Genomic DNA, 25,782 nt, shown 5'->3' on the forward strand with positions numbered 1-25,782 from the left:
TTTACTTGCTGATTTTGACCATTAATTTCTTCCTTGTTACCAAACACTTCATAAAGACTGGGAAGTCTGCAGATCCAGTAAGTTAGATACTTAGGGAGAAGAAATACATGATATAACAATGCACCACCTGCACCGGAAAGACAGCCTAGTGGTTATAATTAATCAATATCCCACAGTTGACCAAGGTCTTCTGCCTTTGACAAAATACATGACTTCAGCCAAAGTCTGCTCTCAATTACATGCACAGAAATCAAAAACAATTTCACTGTATTCTCTGATGTAAACAAGACCAAAGTTCAGGCCTTAGTTTCTTTCCTTTTTTTTTTTTTTTCTCTCCAAAATATGATATTTCACCACGTTTCTGATCCACAAAAATTCTGAGTCTGTGGCATACACAGACATACACAGTGAAATTCTTCCCATCAGCCTTTGGCAACATTTAAAGTATGTCTGCTGAAACTTAAAGCAGGATGATATAGATGTGGTCAGATATATAGACAATAAAATAATATAGGAGAAAGGGGAATAATGAGATGAAACAGAAGGGCTTGAAGAAAATAAAATCCTAGAATCAGAAAGGTTCACCTTTACACCTTCATGACTTGTATGTCTTTTATTTTTGACACTCAGGCTTTTAAACAAATGTTGCTTGGGCAGCAAGAGATTTGAGCCTTATTGACACTACACTGATGAGCATTGATGTATATTTCCCCTTCTTAGGAAAAGTAACCTAAGGACCATTATAATCCTTCAATATATTTCAAAACTTGGGAATCCAAATCTCTTAGCTATATTTATCCTATCCTTTGTGACTGGTCACTGTCAATCTCCCATGTGTGCCAGGTCTGCAGCAGGCTGTGGACACCTGGCAGGACTGTCGAGGGAGACCAGCACACAATGGAAATCAGTTCTGTCACTATGTCACCCCAGTGATGGGGGCAGCCAAGTGGCAACACAGTGGTGGCAATTCTGGGCATTGGAAGCTGCCACTAAGCCAATAAGCTTCTCTTATTGTGCAGCCTGTGGGTGGTACACAGCAGGGAGGAGTGATGTGGGAAAGGGCTGGATGCTGCTGACAGTTCCCATGTTCCACCCAGAACTCCCAAATGTGATCCTCCTCCCAACTACCTCCCACCTTTCTTTCCCCCCCACCCCCCGGGTCGAAACATGTCAGCCAGGATGCATCCTCCCAGTCACAGGGCTCCTGCCTGCAAGCTGAGGGTCCATATAATGTTGAATAGCTGGGGAGAGGGTAGTGCTGGTGCTCAACGCTTAATGATTGGCCTAGCCTCTTAAGTTGTTTTCATCAAACCCAGATGGTGATGGTGGCCCAGAGTCCTGGTGCTTTTTTTCCACATGGGTGTGTGTCTGAAGGCTGGGCCCCAAGCCTAGAGAGTCACAGACCATGAGTAGCACTGTGACACAGTCCTGAGATTTGCTTGTCAGACTGCAGTCTCTTCTCATGAGTGTGTCAGACAGTCTGACTTAGAAAGGAAGTGGTCTTCATCTCTCTCACTGACAGCGCCTCAGCTCTTGTCACAGCCAGAAGAAGTAATCTGCTAAAGTTCCTGGTGTTGCCTCTGGGAACAAACCTTAACTTGAAAATCATGAACTCTCTCCAGGTACAGCCTGATCAGAAGGCAGACAGTGACCTCCTCTGAGCAACATGTGTGACTAGAACTGTGACTGGGCCTGAGAGAGCATGTTTTGTGGGATCCTTTTCTCCTTTTTAAAATTTATTTACTATTTTTTGAAAACAAAAGGGCAAAATAGGAAACAAAACCAAAAACATAATTGGAGCCAACAGAACAAATAGTATACCAGAAAGCTAAGTATCTAAATGTTAAGAAAATACTGCACAGCATGTCAGATGAGTGTGTTTATAGCATCCCCTGAATTGTTCTCATACAGCATAAGGACCTAGGCACATGGTTCTTTGAAAAATTTTGAAGGATTCCTTCTTGAGCAGGGGCCTCTGGGAATCAGGAGGAATGCTAGGAATGAAATGTCTTCTCCTTCATATAGTGTGGTGTGCATCTTTCACTCCAGACATATGACAGGAGTATGACAGGAGTATGAGTAACAGGTATTAGATAAATATTACCGAGAAATAAAAGACCTGGGATTGAGCAAGTTGCTGAACAGATTTCTCAAGCAACAGTACTACTATGAGCAGAAGCAACCAGTTCTGTTCTCCAGAGACTTTGCTTGGGAACGCATTTGCAAAGATCTGTTTCTCATCAGCATCATAGAAAATGCCAAAGATTTTACATAGTCATATTGGTATATCTACATATGACTTATTCTAGAACTGGTTTGCAGCATTAAATATCAATTTTAACTTCTACATTGCCTGCCGTAGTTCAGAAGATCAGGCTTCTGGCAAACTTCAAGTTCCTGGCAAACCACCGAGTCAGGGTCCATTTCATGGAGGTTAGAGTGGGCAGAGAAAACCAGGACTGATCTGCAACGCTGCACTCTGTTTCACCAGCAATCTATTTTATCAGCTTTAGAGTGATGGTGATGAGCCTTGCCTGGCAAAGGCTGTAAGCCTGAACTAATGGTTGGTTTTAAAGCAGTTGGAGAGCCCTGAAGAGAAGGTGCAGTGCTAGTGCAAAGCATTACTCATATTAGATCTGTCAGATGCCTTAGCAGTCTGTGTGGAGTTCCTAGTGGCTCTCCAGCACTTTTGGTTCTTAGTTGCACCCTGAGGGTCTCTCCAATTACTTCAGTACCCAGAAGCCTGGAAGAAAACTTGATGTCTACTACAGCTCACTTTCTCAATATATTTCTCCAAGCATATACAGATAATCAGGACACTTTTATGAGAGTGGCTTATGGCTATAAACATCTTCTTTCAATATCTCCTTTGTACCCTTCACATGCCTTTTCCCATAAACTCTTTGTTTGAGTCTATTTAGAAGCAAAACATTCTAGTCCAATCTTAAGTGTTTTCACTCCTCTCTAAACAGTACATTTAAGTACAAAAAGAGCTGGAAATCAGTGTTAGTCACTAGGAGACATGATCTTGAAATCATACTGCAGTAGGAGGTCATAGTTTTGAAGAAAGCTGATTAATTGTGGATAGAGCAAACCTTTTGAAACCTTAACCATATGAGAATATTGACTTCATATGGACTCATATGTAAAACTTGCTTAGAACCACATTTTAGAAGAAATTTCAGGTCAGAGCTCATTCTTTCAACTTACAGAAATAAAATATCTGAGGTGTGTTTCTAGATGTAATTTGGTCTCAGCAGCTACAAGGCACTGTTCAATCTGAGATGAATGCAATAGATATGCAATAGTACTTGATAAATTCCAAAGACACGACAACGACCCAGAAATGGAAAGAATGGCAGATTCTCACACGTGGAATTTGCATTATTTTAGTGAACAGAATCACCTTCAGTATGAGGCTTATTTTCCATGCAAGTCAGACCCATGAAAGACTAAATCACAATGCTATTGGAGTACAAGACTTCAACTATTTCAAATTAGGAGAAGTGCTTCTATTGCCACCTGCTGGGCTTCGTTGCTTCACGAGCACAAGCTCAGCAAGCACATTGTTTTTCAAGTGCCTCTTGCAGATACAGGCTTGCCAGTAATTCAAAGTTGAATGAACAGAGAGAGTCACAGAAAAAAAAAATAAAAACCAAAACTATCAGTGTTCATGTGCTTGTGGTTCCAACAGACTACTCACTAATCTGCAAACTCCTCTAGAAAACTAACTATACAAACTGGGTTTTGTTAAAATGCAAGTAAATCCATTTTTAAGAGCCACATTTGGTCACTCTTACCACATGTGAAAGTACCTGTTTACAAGATAGGACAAAAATATATTTGACATACTGAATAGGGGGGCTGTTTTGCTATGGTGCAGTATCTAACACTAGAAAGACAGGGTAACAATAAGTATTTGAACCCTTTTAAATAGAATTATTTATATCTCTTCTATACTGAATGTTTTAGTCACTTCTGTTGTTGCACAAACACTCTAGAGTGCTGTGTCTGCTACAGTGAGACTGTATCAGCTGTAATCAACTGTGTCAATGCAGCCATCATTTTGTTCTGTTTTATGCAGTGCAGTTCATCTACAAGATAATGCAGCATAATTGGTGTAGATGTGAGTGATGGCAAGTTTGCAGCAAGCAAAGTGCTTCCTGAACACCTTTCCTCTCTTTAGATTTAGAAATATCATGAGAATGGGAACTAGTAGGAAAATGCTGCATATGAGACTTGGACATTAAAGTGCCATATGTTCTGTGAAAATAGTACTGTTTCTTCACAAAAACAGTTCTTAGGAAACAAGTGAAATGAAATCTAAGAACACAATATATTTGGAGGATTTTTGAATCTAAAATTTTTTTGGATGAAATAAAAAATGAGATGGGAAAAATACTTTAAAAATTTCAGTATCAAAGTTAAAAGTTGTAGTTTGGCCCTCTACTTTTACTCCTAAACAGATTTTGGTCCCTTGACCACTATGCTGTTGAATAGTAACAAACAACTTCTTAAAACTAGCAAAAGACCTATCCCCAAAAATGCTTAGTTTTCATCTGCATAATTGTTTTATTTTATCCGTTGTGGAGGTGGGCGGAGCTCGGAATTTTATGTAGATCTGTTACAATTGATTGGTTCTGTACCCTTTTCCTCCCACCCTGGTGTCCCATAAAAACCCCTGGGTTTCCTCTGGTCAGCAGAGGTTCCTCGTCCCTGGATCCCTTTCGCTGGTACCCTCTCAATAAAGTACCACCTGCGAAAATTCCATACGAGACCTCTCTCTCTCTCACCACGGCCGGCTAAAAGAGGGGCTAACTCACAAGGGCATGAGCTAAGAGCACTGAGCTGAAATCACTGAAAGCTGAAATCACTGAGCTGAAAAATCACTGCTCTGCCCGATGCTGAGAAGCCCCTCTGTCCAGCTGAGGAGCGCCCTGACCCCCCAAGGAGCTGTTTCTAGCGAGACATCCTTTGGGGTGACTGTGGCTCTCTGGGTCCCAAGCGGCGGACCCCATCCACCAGCTAGCATAATCCACTTCCAGATCAGAGGATTTACAGCTGTTTAATGAAGCTTTTCTTGAAAAACATGTAATTGAAAAACGTGTGTTCACATGTATGTTTGACATTCATCAAAGGATTCTAACCCTCTATTTCTCTTAGACATTAGGTTATGCACTCTGAGAAATACAACATTAGTGGAAATACCTGGGGCTTTTTTAAGGCAGTTCAGCCAGGTGCAGTTCAGAGTAAAGGACATCCTGCATGCTGCAAAACCTGCCTGCAAATACAATGTGTTAGCCTATTTGGATCATCATGGTTAGAATGCTTTCAAGGTCAGAACTTGGTGTGTTGAACTTAGCTGGACATTTACATGCAATGGTGCAGACTGTTGCATAGCAATGTGTCTGGACGGCTTCAGTTGCAGCTTGTCCTCTCTTTTGAAAGTCATAACCCTCCTCACTGACCCAGGCGGAACAGATCAGAAACATCTGTAATACCACAGTGTGGAAAAGCACTGGGTATGTACTGTAACTCTGCCCTCAACAGCTGGTATCCTTTTCCTTTTCCTGCTCTTTACTCATGACAAACATCTTGCTTGCATTGGAGACTGTCACTCCCAAAGCTGGGTTTTCATAATCATTTTTGCTAATGAGAGGAGTGAAACTTTGATATACCTGCAATTTTATCCATAAAAAAATCTCTAAATGGTTCTGCAAGGGCTGGTTCATTTTACCAGGATGATACTGCAGCTTTTGTATGACAAAAGAATAGCTACTTCATAAGGCTGTTTTAAACTAATTACCTGTATCAGTGTAATTGTACTGTACAGAATCTTATTACATTGTTTTATTTAAATGAATGGAAATATACGATGAAAATAAATTTGAAAAGAAAATACAGAAGTCTACCCCATAAGCGAGCCAACCAAGTCCCAAACAAAACAACCATTTACAAAGAGAGTTGTTGTAACAGGTTTTGGGCATGAAAAAAATGCAGACTCAAACTGTGGATAATAGAGAGAGATGAAGGCAATAAACTGGACTAAGGAGACTCTCAAGAAACAGAAAAAAAAAAAACAACCAAAAAACAAAAAACAACCCCAAAACAGAAAAAGGGCTGTGTCTTATTAGACTTTGACTTCAAATAACTGAGTTTATCTTTCCATTTATTTCAAGCTGGATTGCTGGAACTCTATTTATAAGTGCCAGCTGTTGACGGTCAGAGTTGTCCTCCCTGATCTTTTTGGGAGTGCTGTGAAACTCCTAGGCTTGCCTGTAACACGCTGATATTTAGTGTGCCCTGCAGAGTAGGAAGTTAGTCTGGAGTCACTGAATAAGGACCTTGGGACTTAGGTTACCAACTCCACTTCTCCACAAATTTTCCCTTAGAAGAGCAGCCGACTAATATTTGAAAGAATCATATTCAGGAAAAAATCCAATTATAAGTCTCATAAAACTCCAGAAATTTTTGCTTAGTTCTAATAAAAACCTCTCAAGACATTCATAACACATATATATAATTGCTGGAACCCTACTAGATAGAAGCTCTCTTTATTCTTCAGTCTTAGAAATATTATGCTGCCTAATGTTGTATTTGTCTTATATCCATCATAAAGTCCACAGATCTTCAGATTCTTCATAACACATGACAAACTTTTTTGCATAAGCCAACAGCTCATTCTAGCTTCCAAATACAAGTACAGTTCTCTAGATAAATACAGCTGAATCTCTTGAGATACATAGGCACATAACTCCTTTGACCAATGATGCTCACGAAAAGGAGAAAGGCCTCTTACCTCCCCTGAAAAGAAACTGCTTGTCCAGACCACTTCATACCACAGTCACATTTCTGACAACTCTCTATTCTCTCTGACATTCAGGTCAGCTTCACAGACCAAACTCAAGGGGAAACACTAGAGAATCTGATGATATTTGCCACAGACTGTTTCAAAAGAGCCAAGACAAGCTGATATGAGTGTCATCCCTTGTCTTTTCAGAAGATTAAATTTTGCTAAGCTGATATTCTGGAAGTTGCACCAGGTATTTTTAGTGCCACATCAATGAGGAATTTGGTATCTAGTCTGTTATGTTACCCATATGAGATGAAGTTTGTAAAACATTCTTGGGATCTTGGGCATGTCTAGGTTAAGTATGTAAAAGTGGAATTCTTTGAGTGCTCACTTCTACCCTTGTACTTGGTTTACAAAAAATTCAGAGCTGAAACAAGTCATCTATAACAGATCGGACAGCCCGTCTTGTCTTTGAGAAAGTGGACAGACTGAGCCTCTTTATTTTTGTAGCCACAATTGTGTTTTTCAAGATGCATAGTCCTTTTAGATCTTATCTTCTGAGTGATATAATGTAAATATTTCAGATTAAAGGATTAAAAACCCTCCATGTGGCTCTGTTGTATTATTTGAATGCATCCACATTACAGCTTTGTAACATGGAGTGTAGTGTGCTTCTAGCTTCCTCCATGCTGCATACATTTTGCAGCCTTATGGCAATACACTGAGAATTGTATTCAACTATCCTCCAAGAGGTATTCAGAGACGAGACCTCTGTCCAAATGCATCAAATAAACCTAAATGGTAGAGCAGGGGACATAGGGAGGAAAACAACTACTGTGAAAGCAAGGGTGGGTAACCAGCATTTGTTACATAGAGTAGACTGGAGAAAGAGCTCTTGGAAATCTGCTTTTATTTCAAGCTGAATCTGGCAGAGCCGTTATTTTGCATCTTTCCAGCCTTTAAACTTGGTATAAATAAATAGCAATAAGTTTTGAATTGGATGTATTACAACAATAAAGTGTGAAACTAGCCTGAAACAGCCAGTTTCCTAACTATTTAAGATTTACAAGACCTATGAGCTAACCTGGGTAAATATTTTTCCCTTTAAGGTGCCAGAGAAAGCAAGGAAGGCAAAGCATTTAATTGTTTTGAAATCAATCTCCTCTTTCTGACGAGACTGGCAGCTTATCTTCCATTCGAGACTGTATCTTAAATTTTTTTGTCCAGAGATCTCTCACTGCTGCTCTAAATACCTCCTTATCACAATCTGACTTGGCAGTCTGATTCAGCTTCCAAATAGAAGTACAAATCCTAACTCAATTCAAACACTTTTACCTTAAGAAGCTGTTCACTCTTGTTATTTACATGTTTCATTTGGGGCGGGGGGGGGGGGCTGGGTGTCTCCACATTCTTGGAGAGATGGCACCATTTTTAAAATATATGCATCTTTCAGTTCCTTCTTTTTATTTGCTACCTTTGAATTCTTGAATACCTAACCCAGAGATACCACTAATTACTTGCAATATTTTTCTTAGACTTCTGCAAACTGTTTTCTGTCCTTACAAATATAAGCCAATTATTGTATTTCATAATAATCTGGATGAATTTTAGAGTCCACTGCTTTACAGGCTACACCTAGATTTATTCATATTAGACCTGTGCCTATGTTGTTTTTTTCTCATTTGTTTGTAAAAATCCTGCCATAGACAATCTACTGAAAATCTCAGTAAACTGTTTGAAAGTTCTGGATTTCTTACTTCTGAGTTTGACTAGCAACAAATTCCTGATTGTTCAACTGTTCAATTGTTTTCTTCTGGAAAGAAGTCTCTTTAATCTGAATATGCCTGATAGGCACTTAATGTTTTTTTGAGAAGTTAAACAGTCTACTTTCCTGGAGTCTCACTTGTCAGGTACATTTTCCTGCTCTGTTGTCAACTCTTTCCTCTCAACTCTATGAAGATTATAAATCCTTTTCTTCAGCTGAAAATTACAGAAGTTGTTTAATATATATTTAGGAGAAGCACCTAATCTTTGCATGCTCCAGAGTCAACAATACTCTGTGTATGTCAGTTATGATATTGACCACGGAATAAACAGTAACAGCATGCAAGAATTTAGACAGTCCTTTCTTGGAGGGTTTTCCAGGCTTGCAGGATTTGTTTAAGGTGGACTTCACACCCCTGTTGAATCCTGGTTTTGCATAATCCTACCACTTTGCTGAAGGTGGCAAGTCTCCAGATACAGCAAACTCACTTATACCCATTGTTTTTGACACAGTTCAGAAATATAGAATTAAGCCTTATCCTCACTGAAAATGAAGCAAAACTAATCACTGGACCCTCAAAGAAAATACTAATTCAGAAAAAAGACTACCTAGAATTCTTTGTTCATGGACCAGCTCCGTGAACTGGGTAATAAAACCAAAATTCTCAACTATGAAATTCTATTGTTAAGCAAACATAAGCTTTGAAAGCTTGTGTGCCATCATAAAAAACTGCACAATCTAATTTGATTAAGACACATACATGTATCAGCACCTGATCATCCTGAAATCATATATTACTGTAGGATTTGTTTCAGTGAGTACAGGATCAAAAATCATGTTCACGAATCCTGGAGTAAAGCTTTAAGCATTGAAATTGTGAGTAGTCAATACTGAAAACATAATTTCGACATGGTGCTATAAGGTTTCTAGGTCTGTGGCCTGCAAGAAGAATTCACAGATCTATGTAAGTGCTCACTATCTTTAATTAGAAACTGAAATTACATTTACAAATGTTTTTGTTCCTTAAACTGTGGTCTGTTCACTCGTAGTAGTCCTTAAGAAAAAGGGTCCATGAAACTGTCTTGTTCAGGCCTATTAGGCATTTTTAACTACTGCCCTTAAAGGTGCAGGACCTTTTCAAGTTTACATGATAACAGTGATATTCCAAACTACATAAATTATAACACTTTACATATAATACTTAACTGTAGTTATGGATTCTTTCATTAATGCCCAATTTTTCAAGTCTCCAGTTAAACTTTTCTAGCTTGACAATGATCTTTTGATTTGCTTTCATAAAATGCCTCATTTCTTATTTGAAATTGGTAGGTTCAAATGGTTGAACTAAAACCTAAGTCATGGCTTTTATTTATGATCAGAGAGTGCATGCTCATTTGTTTAATGTGATTGTACTTTGCTTGTCAATCCATGTACTGACTTTATGCATGTTTTGTCCAGGAATTGTTTTAGCCGCTATCAGCACAATTGTGGGAAACTAGGTTAAATGTCACTGGTTTTGAACCACCAGAAGGTAGTTTTCAGCTCTTTAAATGTGCTGTGGCAGTAGGAAAACATGGGATTCAGCTGGAAATAACATTGAGCCAACAGTGGATGAGATAAGGTTAAATGACAAATCACTAAAGTATGGAAACAAAGGAAGCAAAGTAGCTCAATTTCTCATTTCCTTTTCCCCTCCTGCAAAAAAAAAAGTCAAAATTATACATGCCAAGCAATAATGAGAAATGTGCATATGATCTCATTTTAACTCTGTTGAGAGCAAACAGGCACTCTCAGTGTTTCTCCAGTAAACAAAGCTTGCTTTGAACTCATCATCATCATTGGCACACACAAAAGAGCTGGTGAGCTCAGCAGAAAAGCTTATGACAGAGTAATAATCTTGGGATGTGAGTGACAATCTGAAATGGGATAATATACAGGCCTGTGTCAATGATTTTTATATTTCTACATATTTTAGAAATCACTGTTCCCATGAAGTTGTGGAGGGAAGGGAATGCTACAAACTTTGAGATCTTGCTGAGGGCTGTTTGCTCCAGCTGAGCTTCTGGAGCCAGCATACTCTGGTCTCATCATCAGCCCTCACAGCCCAATGCTGACTTGATTCCATGAATGGTAAAGCTTCACCATTTCTCAAATCCCACGTAAAATTCAGAACTCAGCAGCAATCACCTACTAGCAGAGACAGCTCTTAATTTGCCAGATCCTCCTTTCCCTTTTTAAAAGAGATGATATGGAAAACACTCTAGGCTTATGGCTTCAGGAGTTCCCATACAATGGTATTTCTGGGTAAGACATAACATACACTTAATACTGGTACTTTTTTATTGTTCATAAACATTCAGCTCATCAGAAAAATTTTACTGCTTTTCTGGAAAAAAAATCCAGAAACCAAAAAATATACAAGTGTAGAGCTGACAGTGAAACACAGAAAAAGTGTTCTGGGTGAAGTCTCTGGCAGATTTAAAAGCATCAAGACACTAAATCCAACTTTCAGAATGACACAGGGACTCCCAATATCTGAATTCCACCAAGTGGCAGAGCTGAATTTTTAATGCCAAACACTCCAGTGACTCTGCAAAGGTTTCATTTCTTTAAAATATGTTTTTGCTTTTGAAGTGGTGTCGTGAACCTCAATGACCAATGAGGAAGATGTGGCCAAAAAATGCTTATCATGTCTAAGAAAAGAGAGGAAGAGGGAAGACAAAGGTGAGATTGCATGACATCCATAATCCTCCAATTACCACACCACTTGTCAGTGAGACAGCAATTGGTGTGACTTAGAAAATCCTAACGGGTTTGCAGTGTATGCTGCCAGCCAGCAGCTACTAGAAGCCAGTCTAGCAATCACAAACTAGTGCCCCTGTTCTTCTGTCCTCAGGCCACAAGCCTTCTCCCAGCCAGCCAGAAGGAGGAGGGGTGGCATTGGTCCAGCTCCAATAGCACCTCTTCTTACGCTGGAGACACTATGAACAGACCTGCAGGGTTTACACAGCTTTGTTCTGCTGAACAGAAACTGAACCTTTGACTCTTGAAGATATCTATCTTTAAACTATACAATCCTCATTCCAAAGATGAAAGGGATGCTGAGGTACCAGTGATTGTTTTGGAAATTACTTTTACCAAAGAATGCTGGTATTTCTCCAGTCTGAATTATCAGCTCTCCAGGGCTGGAGCCAGGAGCATTTCTCTAATAGCAGAACAAAGATATTACTTCTTGTTTCACTTACTCCACAAATCACACAACTTGATCGCTTGGAAAAGAAAAGTTGTTGGTACTCATATTTCATTTTAGTGTATATGAAAGCATTCACTTCCTCGGATTTGTAAGTACAATAGTAAGTGTGAATGCTCTGAAAAAAGTCACATCAATCACATAATATATAACAGACAACTCTTGGCCTTAAGCCCATACATGAGGTACAGTTTCTTTCATGATATCAGGAAGCCTAGATTGCTAGTTCACAACTTGTACTGGATTTTGTCATACCTTTTGAATAACCTCACCACTTAATAAAATGTTTCAGAGAAACTAAAATAATAATTGCTCTCTGCTGTACCTTGTAAAAGGGAGTATTACCTCCTTCATGTGTTTAGCCTATCCCTATACCAATGTGTTTTGGCACTCATTCCTCTACATAATGTAACAGCATTTTTCAAAATAGCACCTTCAAACACCTTCTCCATGGCTTTCTTGTATTAATACCCACCCTTCCAGCCAGCACCGGCTCTCTGTTATGGCCACATTTGGTACAGAGGGCAGGGTGGTATTATATTCCAGCCATCTGGCACATCATGCTTGTTTTACCTTTACATTAAAATGCTCTCTTTTACAAAGTTCATGACCAAGATGTGCTTCCCTGACTTATAAATTCTTTGGCATGATCAGTTTACTGAGTTGAGCATAAATCACATGGTCGGTATCATTCTTAAGCAATGAGAGGCACACTTCTGGGCATTTTTTAAAAACAGCCTGTGTCTGCTTCTACCACACGAATGGATCCCTTTAGATGGGAAGGTTTCACTTGCAGCAGTCAAGGGCTTCATAAGATGCAGTTACACAAGGAACTGGAGTGAACACTGGAGTGGTCCAAACAAAAAAAAAAAAAAAAAAAAAAAAAGGAAAACCCAAAAAAAAATTAACAAAAATAAAGGAGCTACTTGGTCTCTCTGATTAGTCAAGTTTGGCTAAAAGTCCTCATCAGAGAGTCTTTGAAAGAGGAGAAGCAAAATTTTCCAAGAACTAATTTTCTGTATTTGACTTTACACTTTAGTAGCAACTGCTGATTTTTACTCTGGAGATTTTTGGAACACATATCACCATTACACAATAAAGTTTTGGTGACCATGTCTCTCCAGATGAATTTTATTTCTCTCATGGTTTGTCTGAAAGGACGAGTGCACATGTGTGTACTCACATGTGTACACACACATACACTCTCTTTTTAGCTTGGGATGAATGTGTGTGAGTCTGTGTATCTGTGAGCAGACATGGATTCATATGCATGTGTGCTACATCTACTTCAGTTTGCAGTTTTCAGTTTACAGGACCTCTGGTGGACGATCAGTCTGTCTGGGAGAAAAGTACGCCCACAAACATCACATGGAACTAGCCGGCTTTGGGCACTGGTCCAGGCAGCCTCATTTAAAGCATCAAGATCATAGAAACCTTTGGCTGGAAAATTAGAAAAAGAAAGTATCAGCTTTCATTCTGGAGACCCACACTCAACTCTTCATGGAAAATATTTTCAGGAAATACCTGTTGACTGAGCCTTTCAGTTTAACCAAACCATATTGCTTTTGCAAATGAAAAAGAAAAGAAAGAAGCAAAAGAGTAAAAAATATATTAAAAAGACTCTGTTTTTTGTCCCAGGGGTTGAATTAAATTAACTTCAAACAGAATCATTTTGTATTGTATGAGAGTATAGAAAAAACATCATGCTGTGTGTTATGATCTGCATTCTCAGCTAATTATTAACATATTTGCATACATACTATTATCAGCAAATTCACTTTTTGGCTTTGCTTCAAGCTCTGTTTAACAAGCATGTGTTATCTGACCATGGCTATTGATGGGAGTGTATCGTACTTGAGAATATGCCCTTTGTACTGCTCTGGACAAGGAGCCAAATTTTCTTCCTGTTAGAGTCCATGTAAGTTACACTAAAAAGTGGAGTAGATCTTAGACAAGCCTAAAACCTTATAGACAAAACCTACAGTAATTTTAAGCCACAACTTCCTGTGAGGTCATTGCACTGATGGATCTATTGTCATATAAACACTAATCCAGCCTTCCTCTCAGTTATTTTCCACTGTGGGAAGAATGACTGCTCTGAAAACTCAAGAGCATTCTTCAAACACTCAGATGTGTTTTCAAGATTTAATTTGGGTAAAAAAAAAAGAAAATCTTGTTTACATTCATCTTGAAATGGACTTTCCTTCTGAAGTAAATTTTCACACAGTGTTGTTTCAAACTGATTTGCAAAAAGGCCAGGCAGGTTGCTTAATACCTGGATTTAGATCTTAAGGATTTTCATTTGAACTGCATGCACAAAAAAATCCACAGGGCTCAAATTGAAGACATATTTGCTTCACCCTTCTTATTTGGTATGACAATATAGAAAAAGATTTCAAAATCTGTTTTTTTTCTTTGAACAGTTAGCAGTGGAGAATTTTTAAAAGAAAAGGATTTGTGTATTTAAAAATATTCCATGGTTTCTGTCATTGGCACGTGATAGAGCTCTTCATTAAACGCCCATACAATTTTAATATGATTCATATCCAACGATTCACATAACCACAATAAGCCTTAGATCTCTTAATATGCCTGTTCCTAATGTTCTTTTTGTTAGAAGAGCAACCAAGTAGTGTTTCTTTTCTTGGCTGAGACAAATATCCCCTTTGCTTGCAGGAAATGAATGTGTATTTTCTGTACTTTGGAAAGTTTATGGAATATTAAAAAAAAAAAAAAAAAGGAGAGGGAGAAAGAGAGATGACTTTCTCCTTGCAGGCATGTGTTAGGCATTCCACAAACAAAACACTGTGTAATGAGGGCAGCGGTTGTCTTCCTGTGACACTTGAGTTTTCAGAAAAAGATTTATGTAAGTTATAAAAGGTTTTATGTAAGCAGTTAATATTTCTGAGCTTTTTTTGAACATTGTCTATTTAATTCAACAACAGGGGTAATCCCTCCCCCCTGAGCTGAGAAACTGTGAGACATGCAGTACATGCATGTGGTCTGAAGGTCAGTTATAGCATTTACAACATGATCAAGAGTAAGTCTTATAGAAAAAGAACAACACTGAGATTCTTTTCTCAAGGCCAAGAGTAGGAGGCAGCTGCAGGGGGAACAACAATTTTAGCTCAAGCAACAGAAGTGATCAGGCTTGCATCAGCAGGCATTTAGGGACAGATGCTGGAAGCAGGTCAGTATCCCCAGAGGAACTGTGGACACACAACACCTCACAGGAGATGCAAGGCGCCTGATATGACTCATTGACTAAATGAGACAACTTTCTGATTCATATCTGGGAGCCTTCTGCTAGATTGTTTTCTCAAAGAGTGGCTGTCTTTCTGTTTCCACTCCTTCAAAATAAGAATAGTGCATTTCAAAATAACCTGATTTGCCTTTTGCATCCTTCTCTTTCACATGTAATTCTCATTTCCTCCATCTGTTTTACCACACAGTGTGTAGTAATTAAAAGTGCTTAACATCTAAAAAAGCAAATACAATGAAGATGTCTTTTGAACACAGCTTTTACTGGAGATTCAACTATGCCACTTGGCATCTGTTAACCAAGTTCCAATTTTTATATTTTTTGAAGTTTGATTATTATTTTGAACATCTGGTTAGTGTTCTCAGTGATCCTGCATGTCTTCTGAGGACATATTTCTTTGTACTGCTGTAAACTGATCTAGTGTATGACTCTTTCTCAAGTGAGTTGTAGGAGACTTTGTCTACTTTTCCAGACATTATGGGAAGCTGAGGGAAATTGTGGGGAATATAAAAAAAAGTGTGTGTGAATTAAATGACTGTGAGAAAGTGGTCCAAACTTGGCCCAAAGGAGATCAGACCAGCTGACAGGGACAGGGAAAGCATCAAGCAGGAAAGGTGAAATAACTTTATGTGGGAATAGGGAAGTCTTGAGAACAGCTTCCAGGCAAAGCATGAACTGTAATTCCTTTTCATCCTACAGTGAACATATGATCTTGGGATATGACAGCCTATCTCTGTGGGTGCTGGGGATCTTCAGTGTTCATTGATTTCAAGTGGAATCTTAGAAAACAGAACCCACAGCACAAACATGTAAAACTGGCAAATATAAATTGTCTATTTTGTACTATATATATTTTTTCTCCACTGTGTTTATATTACACTGTCTCATAGTGAAAGCTTCTCAGACTTGTAAATTAGAAGGGGTCAATAACATCTAAGGGCTGTTGACTGTAGAAGAATCTGGCTGAAGTATCTACACCTATGTTGTCTGGGCATATTTTATTTTAATGATGCTCTGTCATGTCTGCATGCTATTGTTGTATGTTTTTGCTTGTTTTAAGATATGACTGTCTACAGCATGAAAAGAAGTCAAAAAGTAGTAATGTAGCTGTGAAGCAGATTGCTAATCTATTTGTGTTTTGATTCAGGACACATTGGCATTTAGAGGGGATTGTCCCAGGAGGCTTGTTCCATAGATAATGATTACTTTTACTTTCAAGACCTTGTTTTAAGATTTCCTTCTGCTTCACAGAAGGAAATCTTAAAACAAGGTCTTGAAAGTAAACTGCAGAAAAAAGTACCTGGAAACTGCTTACCTATTGCTTCAAAATACTTTTTTAATTCCTTCCATTTTTTGCTCATCTCTCTTAATTTGGTCTGTAGCCTACCTTGTATGGTTCTGACTTCAGGCTTTTTGGGTTCTGGCCTTCTCAAGTGCTTGGGGAGGTTGTCATTCTCCTGGTGCCATTTTTTCAGGCATTGTGGCTCATGTATACTGATAGATTTTGTTCCATACTCACGGCCACATATGTAGCAAATCACTGTTGGTGGCCGTCTTACCTCTTTTGCCTGCAAATAATGGTGAAGAAGAAGAAATATTATTTTCAATATTAATTTTGAATCAGAATGACTTTGTATGAAAGCAATCATGTAGATAAGGAACCTGCTATCTCTGAAATCTGTGTAACTGTTTATTTCAGTCTGGTTTTGTTTGGAATCAGGCCTGAGGCTTGTAAGAGATATTGTCTCATTAACTGGGCACCTGGAACAGGCAGGTTTCTTTTGCAGATGCTGGGCTGAAAATTCATGTGTATGATTAATCAATACTTAGTTGTGTTAAGTTTCCTCTTTTATTTTCATACTTTCAAATTCATGAAAATGCTAAGTCTTCACATGCATAAACAACACCTCTGTTCCCTCAGGCTGCAATGCAGCATCCACCTCAAATGGTTGAAGCCATTTACTTACCAAGCAGAAGTAAAATGGAAAGCAGCAACAGTACAGTACAGTAATAGAAAGATTGCATCTTCCATCAGAACAAATCTTGAAGTGCTGTGTACAGTCTTAGTATCTCTCTTAAGCTAGACAGTGAGGGCAGTTCTCCCAAGAGGAGATGTGATTCTTTACCCTACTTTTGCCACAAATCAGTTAGTTGGTGGAATTCTTGGCCTTCAAAGATTAAAACCAATCCAAGATATTTCAGGATGAAGGGTAAAATAGGAACTGTTGTTTGTTTATCCCAAAGTTCCTTGGTGTGAACTCTGCCAGTGACTGCAGCAAGGGCAGAACTGGACTCTAAGCAAGTCATTGTTTCCACACTGAATATGTGCTTTTGTTCTCAGAGAAAAACTGTTCAACAACAGAAGAAAAAGACTCCTCAACCCCAAACCTCACAGAGACATAATCTAAGGCTGAAAAATGTATAATTACCATGGTATTGCAGATTATGGACTCAGCTGTGTCCTTAGGCACGTCTTGGGCTAGGCGTGGTGTCAGTACCAGCCTTTCTCCAGGAAGTAGGATAAAAACATGCTGTAGAGAAGAACTTTGAGGCACACAGATGGATGTCACAACTGCCAGCACTTCCTACACTTCTGACTGCAGAGTACCAGTAAGAGATGAGCTATTCCCTGCCCTCCTCAAGTTAGACAGCCATACCAGACCAAATATGGGAAACTCTTCTCACTCAAACAAGTGTGGTGGGGGTTTCATTTTTTCCTCTGCTGCTGTGTAAAACAAAGCATAACCTGTTCCCGTATTTATGACTCTTTCTGTCAGCCCATCAATGTGTTTACAAAATTCTGGGCAGCTCTTCTCGTATTTAGGTTACAGCCTGAAAATGTCATTAGTGAACAATCTGCATAAGATTGCCTTCCTGAATCACACATGTAATCTCACTTACATGAAAGAAATACTACTCTATAAAGTGTATTTTTTCTGGGAAAAGTTGGACTTCATCTGGAAAAATTCTCACAGTGTCTTGAAATATAACATCCAAAAGATGGGCTTTCCAAGGACATTTTCATCCTCTTGACTTTCAAATGGAATTTCCTTGCTATCTTTGATAACATAGTATTTTATACAAGCATATTTTCTAATATATCTAAAAATATAGCCTTCTCCTATTTTTAGGAGAATACAGCAACAGCTGTTTTAAAAACACCTTATAATATTTTATTATCAGATTTCACCTATTTCTTTTCAAGTCGTGAGCTAGAACTTGCCTGATTTTGAAGTAAGACTGTGTACAAATACAAAGTCTTCTGAAGACACTGTAAGTTTATTTGTAGGCTCTGGAGAGCTTTAGATAAGGATACTACAATCTAAACTCCTGAAGCCAGAGAACTGTTTTTAGTGTGCATTCCTGCTGTGCATATGGTCATACCGTTTTAGAAATGGTTTCTTAAAAGAATGCTAGGTGTAAAATCACTGAAAACACACTTTCACTAGTTCTGATTAGCTAGGTTACTGTTATTCATCTAAATGAATAGTTACTTATTGGCTGTGAACTAGCAAAGAGCCATTTGACAATTCAGTTTGTAAGGACTCTTCATATACAAACAGAAAAAAGAAAAAGAGGTTGATGTGGTGGTGTATTTTGTTCATGTTTCTGTATATGATTTGTTCAATAAGATTTTACCGTAATGGTTCGTTCTGTAACCCCCTATGTTTCTCCTTGTATGGTTTACCCCATGTTCGGCTTTATGTCAATCATTGGTTATATAACCTCCTGGTCCTGTCTGTCATTCTGGGGCCTCTCCCTGCGTCCAGAAAGTTCCAGGGAAGGCGTCGAGTGATTGGGCAGGATCCAGGCTTCCCCTCCTATTGTGTTCTGTATGGTTGTTGCACATGTCTATTATGTTAAGAGCCACACCCTTACTGTATCCCATTGGTCCCTGACTGAACCCTCCCCTATGTTACACCCCCTGTTAAATGTTACAGCACAGAGGGGTTCTTGGTCTCTCTGAGGCTGGTGTCCCGAGGTGAGGACTCTATGTCTGGAGCCTCCAATAAACTCGATTGGATACACCACTGGAGAGTCCCTCCTTTCATTTCCTTTGCCATAGCCACGCTGCCCTCCTGATAAGCCAAGTACCACTGTGTTGCTGTTGTGCCAGGGCTGGCTGGACAGACGACACAGGCACCGCCGCAGGTCTTAGTACAAATGCAGAAATCTTTTCAAGTAAAATTGTCTGTCTTTTGCAATTTCCACATCTCAAAATAGTACAAAAACAACAGGAGAAAACAGAATTAATTAAAAGGAATCAGGTCACTCTTGGGATAGAATTGTTTTTATTCCAGAAAAATACTGAGATTGACCCATCACAACACATACAATTATATGCACAAATTCTTCTCTGTACACATGTTTAAAACCTGAAAGCGATTAGCCTAACAATTGGTAATAACAGAATTTTCTTTTTTTAACTGTGGAATCCAAGATATGATAAGCTTTACTTGGAATTTCTACAGCTGATGATATTTACCCTTCATTACGTTTTATTTTCAGTGTGCCTATCCCAAATGTCACATCTGGAGGCCTGCAGTTTAAAACTAAACTATTTTTGGAAACACCACAATTTTCCAACCCAAACTACTCACAGGCCAGTGGCTAGGCTGTCTGTTCACTGCTTTGTTTTTAACTTTCAAAAAGGGTTGTAGGGAAGGTCTGTTCCTGAGGATATGTGTTATTATAAAAATACCTAACAGTGTAGTTAGGCTTTCCTCTGGTCTCTCAGTATTTTCTTTTTTACTCCAAGACTGCTAAGTATGTCTGCGTGACTATGAATGAAGTTATTTAGCTCAGAGGGCTATGCAACTATGTATTTTCAATAGACCTGACATTACTTAAGGTTAGCCCCAGGCTGCTGTTATAGTGTTACATGAGGTCAAATCCTTCCATACTGCACAAAGCTTTTTATTTCTTCTGAAGTACACACAATAAGACTGAATCCCAAACTCTCCTACATAAATATTTATCATCCAGTACTGCATACAGCTCTGCTCTTCTTATTTGTTTAATTATCCCTGTATTTTAGCGGGAAAAGGGGGGGCATCCTGCTCTAGGATGGAGCTCTTCTCATAGACTTGAATTGCCCACGGATTAGAGGCAGGAAGAGATTGGTACAAGCACTTAGGAGCAGCATTTTATGAAAGCAGCCCTTCCCATACATTCCTCTCTGCCAAGTAAAAGGCATTTTGCTTATAAGGATCATGGACAAGGTATAGCATGGTTCTCATGACTATCCAAAGGTGCACTTCACAGCCTACTGAATCTTTAAAACAGACACAATAGCACCCATGTTAGGATCATATGCCTGTGTAGGAAATTTCCTTGAACAGCAAGGTGATTCTGCAAGATGATGCATATAATTAAAAATATTACTCCACTGGAGCATGAAATATCCCATGTGCTTTCTTTTTTAAATTGAGTAAGTCAGTACAATGAATATGGCATCCATGTACAAGTAAAGGACGGGAGCCCAGTCATTCCCAATGAAAACATTCAGTAAGTTTCATTCAAACCATCCATTCACTGTCCATTCTCATCTAACTTTCTATATTTGCCAATTTACTTGTCAGTATTCTCCTAGGAAGGTGTTGAAAACCACTGCAATAAGGCAAAAAAAGCTCATAGTTGACTTTCCACCTTCAGTAGAACTATACTATACCTGAAGAAGTTTTCCCTTTACCAAGATGCTAAATGACTTTATAGCAGAGCAAAATATAACATCAAAGTTCTTGCTACACAAATTTTCAAGACTTACTCTGTGTTAAAATGCATTACAATTCAGCAAAGGAAGATCAGTGAAATCTTTATGGGTAGTAAACCAGATAAGAAGAAAACAGCAGATGGCAGCACCATCTAATAGGCCTTTAAGATCAGCGTTTTATCTATTGTCAAAAATCCCATAACTCATATACACACAGCAAGTTATTGATGCTCACTTACATTTATCACACATTTTTATCTATGAAAAAATAGAGCGCAGACTCTATTTCAGTGCAAGTCTGAGTTTCAGTAGCTGCAGACGCCACTTCCGTTGTTTGGGGTATCACAGTAGAATTCACAGCAGAATTTCTGAGCTGATGTGACCCTTGAGAGTGTCTAAGCAAAGACTGTTGTTTTACACAGCCTGACATGATTAACTCAAACGTGTTCATTGATTCTGAGAGCAAGAACAGGTACTGGAAGAGATAGCTTACAGAAGCTGTTCAGTCTCCACCTCTAAAGACATTTAAAGCAAAACTGAGAAACAGTTTGTCATTGATGATACTGGCCTAGTTGATGCCACACTTGCTAAAGGGGAGAGAATTCCAGAGCATACAGGCAGAGGCATAGACGGTGAAGGGCTTGCAGTTGTAAAGTTAAAATGCACTTCACATGGTGTACCACTAAATCAGCCAAAACTTTATTTTGAAAATGTGGAAAATCCAGCTTTTTCATTTAGGGCATCTTTCATTGCTTAAATTTATTTGACAGTAGCATTACTCTTAAATACACTTACATAAGGGCTGGATGGAATTTTTTTTTTTTTTTTTTCAGTTACTGCTTTCCTCTGATGTTCTGCTGAATCAGGACTTCAAGCAGGTACTTAAATAATTCACTGTCACGGTGAGTAAGTCTGTTAGATGAGGCAGGGACTGCTCCAAATGCTTTCCAGCCAGGACCAAAACAGTACCCATTTCACTCTGCCACTAGTGAAGCACCATTTCTTAACAGAATTGTTAAGTAGCTGAGTAGCAGGTAAGGTGAGCAAAATTAAAACCATATGCTGGAAAAAGAGGAAGACTTTAGCACTAGAGACACAGACCTTGTCCCTGTTCATAACCAATCTGTAATTACTGCATAAGCTTTGGGCTTTTCCACACCCTTCAATGTGTGGGCCTTTCAAAATGTTCCACTGGAAATTAAGATCCTCTCACAGAGAATTTAAACCTACAGGAAAGTGGCTTTCTTTGACAACTTCTTCTAAGCTGTCTGTGAGCCCTAAAGAAGCCCTTAGATCAGAGGATATTTCTTTCAATCTTCCCATCCCATCTCTGTCTTAAATGCACAACTCTGTACTAAAGAACAGCTCTAAAAAAGTACAGTAATAGACCTCAGAGAGGTAAAATCCATCATCCTTTCTTGAAAGTCATTGTTAATAATAAAGACCCTCCAAGTCAATTACAAACTGGAAGCTGTACAGCCTCATTAGCTCTGCTGCAACTGACGAACTGTAACTGCTTGGAAGTAAAAGAGGAAACCTGTTTTTCACACAGAAGGAAGAACATATTTGAGCAGATTTCATTTTGGCTCTGCAGAGTTCACAGAAGTGGTAATATTGTTGTTCAACAAGTCAGCAGATGTGAGCAAATGCACATAGGGAACAGATACGTTGTGCAAAAGGGTAACATTTTTTACAGTCACTGTCATTGCCAAACCACACTCTAAACTGTTGTGTTGGTTTTTTTAATGGTATCATAACCATAGAAAATCGCCCTCACCTTCTTTTAATCTACAGAATTATGTGTGATAGATTAAACTCTCTGCTTCACACCCATGCCTTTCACTGAAGTCACCTCTAGAGCAATGACAGTTCTTAGGGAAAGGGCACAGTATAGTGTAAACAGCACCACTTTTCCTACATCTATAAATGCAGCTGTGCAGCACTTTGAACTGCCTGTGGATTACGCAAAATTTGCTGATAAAAGACCTGAGAAGTGACCTTTTATTTGCCAAAATATATAATTAGTGGCCTCATAGGGCAAAATAAAAAAGGTCTCATGAAGTCTTTAATCTCATTTGAGCTGGGGTAATGCTATTATCTTCATTTTACTCAGCAGCTGGTAAACCAACATGGTACATATTTTGACTTCTAAAGCATCTTAAGAAACGCTCTGCATAGCACTGCATTCCTTTGGCAACAGAGAGCTAAATCCCATTTTCAAAAGTAATGTAGGCAATCAGGATTCCAACTTGCATTTGAAAAAAAAAAAAAAAAAAAAAAAGGCCATTTAATTATTTAATTTGGACACTGGGCCTAAATTTAGACATCTATCTTACAAAACTCCTGGCTAAAAGACAGCTTCTGCAGAAACAAATGCAGAAAAAAATATCCCATTTTCCAAAACTCTGTGTAGCTTTTGGATAATGTGAATCAGCTTCTTTATTCTTGGATCCTGAATCAAATTCAGTGGAAAAAAATGTGCAGTCTTATTTATTTTGTTGTTGTTATACCCAGAACTGCTGCCTTTGAACACGCAGTCCTCAATAAACTCATATTGCATGCCAAGGTTAAGAATAACAGTAAAATATGAAAATCATGTTTTGAAGTGCTGGATGCTTGCAGGACAATGAAACATTGCATTTCATGTTAACTACATAAAAATACCTAACATCTCCTAAAACATATGATATCCAAACCTTGCCTAAGCTGCTTAACAGAATCTCCTAGGGAACTATATCAAACAATTGTCCCTCTTGGGGATATAACTGTTAAAGGATAACAAAGAACCCAACTACTCTCATTCAAAAGAAAAATCAAAATAAATAGGAATAAATAGTTTCCCTTATTCCCTTCCCAGTATTTCCCTTTTCTTTATCCTCTATTTAGCAGAGAAACATTTGCATGGAGCTAAAAGGTTCCTCTGAAGAAAAGTGATTTTAAATTTGGATGGCAAGCCAGTCTCCACCAGAATGCCAAGCATCAAGATTCATCTACACCCTTCCATACAGCACATGCTTAGCAATTTACCTGGTCTGATGCAGGTGGTGCAGCTCTGCTTGTTCCTTGATGGGCCTTAGATGCTTCACCACTTCCTGAGCCAGTTCCAGGTCTTGGTGCTTTACCAGATTTACTCGCAGCAGTGCTTGGCAGCCTTGCAGCGCTGCTGCCTCCTTTGCAACACCTTTCATGCACAGGGAGACGGTCAGGAAAAAAGGTTCGGCCACAGTTTCTACAGGGCACAAGCTGGGCTTGAGCACTATAATAAGCGGCTTCATTTTCATCGGCAAGTGTGTAGGAGCCACTACCAGTAAGGATCTCAGGTTTCTTGGGCTCTGGCCTTCTAAGGCGCTTTGGTAGCTGATTGTTTTCAATACGCCACTTCTCTAGGCACTTAGGTTCATGTATAGCAATAGAATGTGACCCAAATTCTCTGCCACAGATATAGCATACCTTGAGGGCAGGTCTTCTTGTGAAGGGTGCTTGAGACATGTCTGAAGAATGTGACTGTTGTGATACGATTGCAGTGCCTGGTCACCTTTGCTGGGATTCAGTTTCTAGATGTACTACTTTGGGAAAAATTCTGGGAAGATCTGGCACATTAGATGGTGAAACCTGCCCTAAAGGCAAGGTGCTAGAGATACTAATAGTGGCTTCCTCACCACTAGATAGAATACTACAAGAAGTTTTGTTCACACTCTTATTCTTGACATTTGTTTCCATTAAGGGTATCACATTTCAGGAAACTCCTCTCTCTCCTACGCATAAAGAGCTTGGCAAAGTCTGTTATTCAGAATGATTTACATCTTCTTAATCCATTTTCATGGGCCAAAATATATTAGGGACTTCAAAGCTGGAACACTGAACCTAATGGATGTTTCGGTAGAGAAAGGGGGTTTCTGTGTGTTTTCCTTTTGTCTTTTGCTCTTACATGGCCCTGAAACAAATGAAATTAGTATAAATTAATGTGTTCTCTCTAGTTAAGGTTGCCAACCACCTGTTTATCAAAAGGCACAATTAACCTTACTAATGTGTTATATTTTTAAATAGCAGATAAATAAATCAAATAAAAAAATCAAATTTTAAATAGCAGATAAATAAATCAAATAAATAAGAATCACATATTCTTATCCATAGTGATCAGCTAAACAATGCAAATCTGAACTTCTAGCCCAAGAGGAAGTAAAATCATGAAGGACGTGAAAGAAAATGGGTTTGCACAAACTGAAGCTGAGGACATGTAAGTGGTTTAGTGTATAACCAATATGCTTTATTTTCAGTTACTGATCGAACTGGTATTTCTGGCAGTCTTCAGTTTATAAGCCTTTGAAGTTGATACTTAAACATCATTTTTCTGTCTCCAGATACATAAGAAAAAGTCCCTCAGTAGAGAGCTGTCAATGTCCAATCTACAAAGGGACAGTCAGAAAAAAAAGTGTTCCCAGTCAGTCTATTCGTTGAAAGAGATTATTAGCACTTATTATTATTAGCACCTTAATTCAGCCCTTCTGATGTGGTGTCTCAATCCCTAACCAGTCTTGATTCTCCCAGGACAAAAGTGTTATTAATGAAATGGCGCACAATTTTTTAATAAGGCTTACTGAGGTGCTCTGGGAGCTGAAGCACATGCTAGATGAGAGAGAAAGGGCACTGTATTTGTTTAGTCTCCAGACAGCACTAAATATATTTCAGTTTTTCAATGCCCAGTCTACTCCTGTAAACAGATAAATTTGTGCTTCATCCCTTAATGTTCATTTCTTAAAACATTTTGTGCTGGTCCTCCAAGGATTAGAAAACATAATTCAGACCATACACATGTATAGCAGAGTCTACTGTTTTAACTGCATGGAAAAGTAAAAAACCAAACTAGCACATTGAATAGATAGGTAATTGCCAAGGACAGTCTACTTTATCTGTAAGAGAAGAAATATCTAGCTAAAGCCATCTTGCTCTTACTGAATATTCCAGATTTGATCTCAATACTTCCAAACTTGTAGGGGGT

At 38.7% G+C, this 25,782-nt stretch overlaps 1 protein-coding gene across 1 annotated transcript; it reads right to left on the reverse strand.

The window, feature by feature from the left end:
• Positions 1-13,096: 13,096 nt before the first annotated feature.
• On the reverse strand, positions 13,097-24,503 carry ZNF475 (zinc finger protein 475). The gene is given in 3 exon segments (XM_066339549.1): positions 13,097-13,248; positions 16,458-16,638; positions 23,811-24,503. Coding segments are annotated over 3 exon segments (1,026 nt in total).
• Positions 24,504-25,782: the final 1,279 nt, after the last annotated feature.

This window comes from Sylvia atricapilla, chromosome Z, assembly GCF_009819655.1.
Source record: "Sylvia atricapilla isolate bSylAtr1 chromosome Z, bSylAtr1.pri, whole genome shotgun sequence".
NCBI lineage: Eukaryota > Metazoa > Chordata > Aves > Passeriformes > Sylviidae > Sylvia > Sylvia atricapilla.